This window comes from Epinephelus moara, chromosome 7 (genome assembly GCF_006386435.1).
Source record: "Epinephelus moara isolate mb chromosome 7, YSFRI_EMoa_1.0, whole genome shotgun sequence".
Lineage (NCBI taxonomy): Eukaryota > Metazoa > Chordata > Actinopteri > Perciformes > Serranidae > Epinephelus > Epinephelus moara.
In genome coordinates this window covers 23,883,363-23,891,961 of record NC_065512.1, presented here as the reverse complement: position 1 = coordinate 23,891,961, position 8,599 = coordinate 23,883,363, and the positions used below count along the sequence as shown (strand labels likewise).

Sequence of the window (8,599 nt, the reverse complement as noted above, 5' to 3'; positions counted from 1 at the left end):
GTGTTTGTTAATTACACATCACCAAAGTCAGCTTGCCACGTGAGCACATTCTTAACATTTAATATGACAGGACACACATTGCATTATATCTTGTCAGCTGTATATCTACTGCAGGAATAACTAAGCTAATTGCAGCTTTTACTGTTCGCTCAAACAGTAAGGCTACCTCACCTTAACAGAATGCTAATCACTGAAGATGTGAACACTTACCATCCATTTTTGTTATGTTAGATAGGAACAACATATCAACCTAAAAACTCAACTTTTAACTCACTTGAAAGATATTCTGGAAAGTGCAAACTTTACATTGTATCTTTAAAATTGTCTTTCACAACTACAACGCAGTGCTTGAACATTTTTCTCACCATCTCCTATTTTGCTATCACTCAAACAGATCAGTAAACTTAAACAAGATGCCAGGATAGTGTCCCTGCATGCACATACTCAAACACACACACACACACTTACATACATCTTGCTCCCAGCAGATGTTTCGTCCACCGCTGCCTTCCCAGAAACCCACAAGTGAGCGTATTTTCCCGCCGCAGGGTCGGGGAGCAAAACCACTGAAGAAGACCGCTGCACCCCAACATAAAACAAAACACCAGAGGGAAAAAAATGTACAGAAAACCTTTCAAAAAGGAAAGGAAGGGAAAAAAGCAAAGGATTTTCTAATCCATCCTTTATTGAGGTGGCTGGTTTTCGGCAGCGCAACCTTTTTTATGTGTGAGAAGCCTGGCCTGTAATTTGGGTAGCCACGGCGACCAGAGGGACTTGTAATAAAACGAGACTCTATTCTGGGATGCTCTGTAATAATGGACGCCACCATCCACTCCTCTTGTTAGAGATGGAAGGATGGATGGAGGGATGGAGATGGATGGATGGACAGATGGATGGCAGCATCACATAAGGACAGACCGAAAGACAGATGGACAGTCGATGGACGTGAGCGCTTTGTGAGGAATGAAGTTGGACCGACACAGGGATAGGTCAAACAAAAGGCAAAAACCTGAATTAACAGACAGATAGATTCTTGATGGACACATGATTAGATTGAATGGATGGACACATGAATGGACATCTGTATACCCGGCTCAGTGGGTGAACATATTAAAGCACACACTCAAATTCCCACTAATGAACTCGTTGACTCTCAGGCGCCCTCTCAAACACGTTAAGTTACCTGTTGTGATCGATACTTGGCAGGACTTTTGAGTGACCATTCCACACTGTAACAAGTCGCTGTGGTTGCATTTCTGCATTCAGACACCTCTCTATAATCTCCACGCCATGTTAACAGTCACCCATTATGCCAAGGCCATAATTAGGAAATCACATTGGCATATACATCCTGTCATTAGAAGTGTCTATTGCTATTGCATTGTAATTACATTTTAGTAGGTTGTTATTACACCATTTAGAAGCTGTCCGTCTTACCTCAATCTCCTCCTTAATTGGTCATGTTGGTCTGTCCCGCCCCCTCGGTTCCACCCACCTCTTTGACGGAACATTCCAGTGGTCTAAGCATTTTAAGCTGGAGAGTATTACAACTGAGTCTAATACGCCACAGAATGAAAGAAATGAAGAAGGAAGAAAAAAAAAGTGGGCAGAGAAAGAGAGAGAGAATTTGGTGAAAGACAGAACTCGGGAAGAGGGGTGAAGAAAAAAGGGATTGAGGAGAAATGAAAGAGGGAAAAAAGGGTGAAAAACACAGTTTTCTTGTTGCATGACAGATTCCCTCCCAGCCAACCAAGGCTTGTCCTTTAATACCCAGAAGCCTTCATGTGGCTTCTCAACGATTGCACATGGGGCAAAGCTGACCACATCGCTGCCACGCTGCTTATTATACTGCATTGCTCACACTCTGCATGTGTGTTTGCGTGTGTGTGTGTGTGTGTGTGTGTGTGTGCGAGACTAAGTGCCCATATACAGTAAATGAGTACACATGCAAGTGTGCATGTGTGAGCTTGTTGGAGAGCAGCATCAGTCATGCAGAGAAGCGTTCAATGAGACTTGCACGTCTTAATTTGTCAACACTCTGGTGATGGATGGGAGAGGGAAACCAGAGGAAATTTTTAAAATGTGTGGAAGAAATGGGAAAGAAGAAAATAATTTTCACAGCATTGTTGATTTGGTGCAAGTATTATAAGTATTTAAACAAGGGTAAATCTGATCTGCCTTTGAGTTTGTTATGGGTATCTATGAGCATCGTGTTGACTTAGTCTTCAGATTTTCATATCACAAATGTGCAATACTGCTATCAAATATTAATGTTACATATCATTTGTTAATTGATCTGAATGTTGGTCAAGGTTTGATGAGGCAAGTTTGTGTACAACTAAATTAAAATTGTGAAGCTTGATAAGGGTCACTTATATGATTAAAACATTAAGAACTGTTAAAATAGACATTATTTGAACATCACTGGGAAAACAACATAAAAATACATTAAAAAATCCCATGTGCCAGAGGTCTACAGAAAGTCTGGGAAAAGGTAAAAATAAGCAACATAATACAGCACCGATGAGGCTTCACTTCATTATGACATTTCATACACTCTGTATACTATACAGGCTCACCCACACAAATACAGCCCCACTGGACACGCTACAGTTTTCCACCACGGTCAAAGGCAAGAATAGATGGATGAAGGAGAGGAAAATGAAGGACGCAGACTATGACATGAAGCAAAACATGTGTTCCTTTCTACTGACCGCAAGGACTTCCTCTTTATGACCTTCGTGACCAGCCTTGTGTACAGCACGCACACACGCACGTAAAGTGCAACTTTCTAAAAAGTTCCTATGATTAAAAAAAAAACACAACAAATATTTGAATGGATCTGCAGCAATGATGAAATTACTTAAAATGATACAAAACATTTAGATGTAAAGACGTAAAAAACAACACAAATAACTTTACATTGCAGGAGGGGGAGAAGGCATGAATAAAGTTGTCTAGTTTTGATAATGGCTCCTGAAAACTGACATCTGAAACATGCAGTGACAAAAAGGCGCCAATCAACAGTAATGAGACCCCAACTAAGTAAAGATAAACGTGTTATGTAGTTTTCTTTGTTAAAAATGTAATGTTAAATGACTTGGAGTAAACAAATACACACCCCAAATATAGTATACTTGGTTGTATAATGGTTGTTATACTCACTAATACTCACTAATTGCTGTCCTTGTACATATCCACTAAGAACTGGATAAGAGAGGTGAAACCAGCCATAGTATATGTGGAGTATATGTATACACTATATTCATATTGACACACAGTAATGTAATTTTATGCATGAATTCCTCTGATGAACAGGAATGTTAATAGTGTGATACTTTGACAACCTATTCAATATTACAATGTCTCATATTTCTCAATTGTGCCAAACACCTAACAATATATAGGCCTAACAAATCACAGCAACAGGCCTTTTTCATAGAAGACATTTTGACATGTCACAGTAGGAAAAACACAACTGTAAATCACAAAATTAATGATGGCTGAATTCCATGTGTCAGGGTCTTGGTATTGTAAATGCTGGCTTTGTGTAGCACTGTTGTGGCTTCCCGGGACACTTGGATAGACAGGAGCCATTGTTCATGTTATTAGTAACACCTGTGTGTTTCAAAATGTCTGCTGTGAAAGAGACCTATTATGCTCATTCATACTCATATCACACAGTATGCCAAAACTTATCATGTAGTGCGGTGCATGCTGATTCTGAATTTCATGCTGCTGTGCCACAGGTTGCTGTTCAGCAATATTGGATTTTTGCTGCCCTCTTCTGTTCAGCAGTCAAAATTCAACAGACAGATTAATCATTTTCTGTAACCACTGAACGTACAAAGGAAAGAGGGGATATATATGTCAGTGACAGATGATAGTCAAATAAACCACAAAGATTTTTCAAGCTGCAAAAACATACATTAAAAAGCACCATTATATGTTTAAAAATCATTTGTAATAGTAATATATCAGCTGTTTTTAAATTTGCCTTTTGGCATATAGGCTCAAATATTCAGACTATAAGTATTTATTATTCTTATTTGTCTCCAGGCAGTATGACATAAATGTCATGAATCAGTGTATAATGCACACCTACCCATCTAAATTATAGTCAGCAGCTTTAGGCCAGAGCTGCCAAATATAGACAAGACAGGAAGAAACACACACACACACACCATTCATAGCTTAGTGTTCAAGAACGTTAGTCAGAGGTTTCAAAAAGTTGTCATAACGGCCGATTATAGTCAGCCAAATAGGGCCAGAGGTGTGTGTCTATATGTGTGTGCGTGCGTGCCCGTGTGTGCGGACAGGAAGTGGTGGTGGCTGGTTTGAGGTCAGTGGCAGGAAAGAATGGTAACTATGCTGTTGCTGTGACTACGGCTGGTCACATCGCAGAGCTTTGGGTTTCCTGACACGCTGCAGCCTAAAACCGCATCCCACCATCACTCCATCCATCCACCCATACCTGCTGCTTCTGTGTCATTGATCATTTCACAATTAGATTATTATGTTAATTAATTTCACCTTTATACTTTTTCCCCTCTCGTATGTATTTCTTTGCCTCTCTCTCTCTTTGTATCTGTTTTTCATCCTCCCACTACTCCAGCACCCCACTGCATGCCCAGTGGCATCTATATAAAATGCTTCCTTACTAAATGCTGCTCCACCCTTCTCTTTAAACATTAAACGCTGCACAACAGCGTGACCACAGGAACTAAAAGGCCGTGTTTCTGTGCTGTTTACTAGCCTGAGGCATACCGCATCTCTCTCATTCACATCTGGGGCCACAACCATCTACAACCAATGAGAGAGGGGCCAAATGATATCACCGCAGTGAGGAAATCACTTATGGCACCTTTTTCAGAACTCTGTTTTCAAACATCATGAAAGCAATGATTAAATGTCAGAGAAAATAGAGTTTGTGTGACAGCTATCATTTTTTGATATGACAAAATCATCATCTCGATTTGAAGGGTATCTGACAGCATGGTAAAACATCAATCTAGGATCATTGCTTAGGTTGGGTAGCTGTCAACACACAAGTATCACATATTTACCTTTGAGATTCTGCAAACTGAATCATTTGGTAATGGGCATTTCTCAAATATTTAAGGGTCATTAATTTTTCCAAAGTTGCCAAAAATAAGAAACCAAACAAAATAAGGGTTCCAAATGGAAATAAACAAATCCAAAACCAAAATCCCACCAGTAGATGTCAGTCTTGGCAAAGAAAGGCGTCAAAGGAAGCTGCAAATGATGCCAAAGGAGGGTATTGGGTTCAGCAATTCAACACAGCTGCATGGAAACTTTCAGAAATCATCAGCTGATCTGCTTCAAATGTGCACCAGTTTCAACCATAATCGTGTTGGCTAACCCAACTCATTTTGTAATGCTTGCACATAAGCACATGGATGTTACCGTTTAGTTGTGCTGCAGTGAAAAGTTACAGGGTCACTGCAATGATGGAGCAATTTCAGAACATATTCAAGGTCTGATTACTTGCACTCAGTTGATCTCATCTCTCTGCATTGTTGCATTTTACATTATATCATGGTATTTTATAAAATTAGACTATAATTGCCAGAAATGATGCTGATATTACCTTTTTTTTTACACTTGTGGATAGCATATATTAATTAATTTATCTATTATTCTAATTCATTTTATTATATTAATATTATTAAAATGTTTTTCACTTGTTTAAGCTGTTTATAATGTAATGTATAATTAATTTAGTTGTATCAAAAATTATAGTAAGATCACTGATCACTGTCCTCAGTCTGCAACGCGCATGCGCACAGGAGAGTAACCACTCTGCCAGCTCAGCTGACAACAGCAGCACCTCGGCAGCCAGATGATGATGGCAGACTCTGGAAGTACCGAAGAAGTGGCTGTGATCGGTAACACCGACATCACTTCGGCAGAATCCGAGAACAACATCATAAACACGGTGGTACTTTTTCCTACCTTCTTCTTTAACATTTTGGGAGTTTTAAAGCCAGGTTTTACCGGTGAAAACTTTTCCAAACAGGCCTAGCTTCATGCTAGCTAGGTGGAGTTAGTGACATCAGACAACACAGACTTTTCCATTCACCTCTTCAAAAAGCCTTTGCAGTGTTTAGAAGTACCTTCAAAGCTAAATTAGCTACAAGCTCTAGAAGCTAACGTTAGAGAGAGAAAGTAAGCTAAAGTTGCTTATGCTAACAGTGTCCGAAGCTACTTTGTAAACTTTTGCTACAGCTGTTAGCTTGCTAGCTAGCAAGTCTGAAAGCTAAACCTAAAGTTTAGTTTAACGTTAGTTTAAGTTAGCCAGGGTCGTATTTGTGTCCTGCAACTCCAGTCCTTGTAACCGTGTTTGCTGGTGAGGAAGGAGAGTTTCTTGCTATATAAGCAACTTTTGTAGTGTTTCGTGGTGGTAGTGTTGTCATACCTTGTCTTGTGACCTGCGCACGCCTGTCATAACCCTCTGCAGAGCACAGTGTCAACGTTGCAGTAAGTTGTCTTCAATTGCACAGCAGCGGCCCACTCCTCTGTGTCCACCTGGTTTCATGCTTGTCAGTCTGTTTAGAAAATACTAGAATACAACTTTATTAAATTGTCTTTTTTTGTTGTTCTTATTCTCCTGAAAACCACATTCATACCTTGCACATACCTGTCTGTTTACCTGCTGTTATGTTTCTGTTTCTACCTTATATGTTTGTCTTTTATCATTTATGTTTTACTTTCTCATTCTCTTTTACTCATGCTCACACATTATTTTGTCTTGTCTCTGTAGATGGTTGAAAAAGGGACAGCTCTGTTGAGAAAAATGGAGATAAACGTGGCAGAGTCAGAGAAGAGAACGGGGAAGAACACGGTTAACATGCAGGAAACCTACACAGTCTACCTCATAGAGACACGGTAGGTCATCAACTGGAGCATCCGGGTTTTGTTGTGTCGTTGTGTTACCTACACCTACTTTGTGCAATACATAACTTTTGAGTTTCATCACCCCAGTTATGGCATAGGCGTTGCAGCATATGCAAACAGATTAATACAGTGGTGCAGAAACACAAACAGCAGTGACAAGTAGAGTGGAGTGGGACCACTTACTCCTACACTTCAGCAATATTAAAACCACACAGGGCATGTTTTCTTTTAACAGCATAATTCTTAATGTCCTTAGAGTAATTAAGTCAAATACTTCCCTGAAGGGATGTAGTTTGGCTGCCTCTAATAGGTCTGGTATTCTCTGGGTATCTTATTATTTGATTATATTTTAATGCTGCTGTTGCTGTGATTTGATTATTTACAGCTTATACAAGCTGGCTAAATGAAACAAAATCAAGGCACAGAGTAGCTTGCACTGATTACTTCACTACCTTGTCAGACCCCCTACTCTTTGAATATAATATGTATTCATTTCTTGACTATTCAGCTGGCACTTAGCTCTCTGAATTCCAAAGGTGCTGAATAATCACAATGCCTCTGACAAGGTTATTTCTCCCCTTCTCTACACACAAAAGGCCACTGTCAAGTTGACGTTAGATGTGATATGTTGTTAATTCTGTGTCTCAGTTTGCTTTCAACAAGAACAATGGCTCAAATGTCTTACCTTTTATGTGATGACATGTTAACAATACTGTTTGTTCCCATTCCTCCCTCTGCAGGCCAGCCGAAACTGTTCTAGAGGGGGGTACGCCTGCCACGCCTGACACTTTGTGGAGACGCTACAGTGAATTTGAGTTGCTCAGAACATACCTCTTGGTCACCTACCCCTACATTATCATCCCTCCACTACCGGAGAAAAGGGTGAGTGACACATACGTATAATAGTTTTTTTTAAAGTATTATGAAATGTATTAAATGTAATGAATTTACTGGTTATAACTAAGGACTTTTTGTTATACAGCCACTTTCTCCGTAGTTGGTTAGAGACATTTATTTAGTCTTTCTTTCATATGTCCCTTTTACACCAAATTTATTACAGGCATGCAGGTTTTTTGAACATGGGTAAACCTCCTAAAAATAGACTTTAGACTCCAATCCCATTGTCAGCAGATGAGAGGGGCTCTGGAGCATACCAGCATGCCTTTCTGTGTGTGTGTGTGTGTGTGTTTTTTTTTTATGTGTCACATTCGACATTACAGACAGGCCAGGGAACAGGTAAACACTAGAGAGGAGCATAGAGGTCTATGTTAACTCTATGAATGTTACCTCTTTTTATATATCTCTTAGTATCCAGTCTCTCTTTCAAACATGGTGCAGACTAATTTGATTGATGTTTGAGTGCTGCTTGGGTGGAGACGGACTGTATTTTGTGACAGCCTGTTATTACATCTCGCCAATTAAGGAGGTAAAATCAGTGCATTCACCTGGGTGTTGTGTTCCCATCTAGGGATGCACCGAATATTCACCTGGGTGTTGTGTTCCCATCTAGGGATGCACCGAATATTCGCTAACCGAATATATTCGGCTGAATATTGCAAAAAAATACACATTCGGTATTCGGTGGAATAAGTTAAAAGCAAGGCCGAATAATAGCGGCGTGTTTTGATAACGCAATCAAACAGTGTGCCGTGACGGGCGGAGTAAAATGTCGGCAGTGTGG

The 8,599-nt window shown here is 39.8% G+C and overlaps 1 protein-coding gene across 1 annotated transcript in view; it reads left to right on the top strand.

The window, feature by feature from the left end:
* Positions 1-5,805: 5,805 nt before the first annotated feature.
* The window catches only part of LOC126393127 (sorting nexin-4-like), an 11,917-nt gene continuing 9,123 nt past the window's right edge, over positions 5,806-8,599 (top strand). The window contains exons 1-3 of the mRNA XM_050049009.1: positions 5,806-5,959; positions 6,785-6,909; positions 7,659-7,800. Coding sequence (XP_049904966.1) covers positions 5,864-5,959; positions 6,785-6,909; positions 7,659-7,800 — 363 coding nt within the window. The 5' untranslated portion in view covers positions 5,806-5,863. The remainder of the gene's footprint in view (positions 5,960-6,784; positions 6,910-7,658; positions 7,801-8,599) is intronic.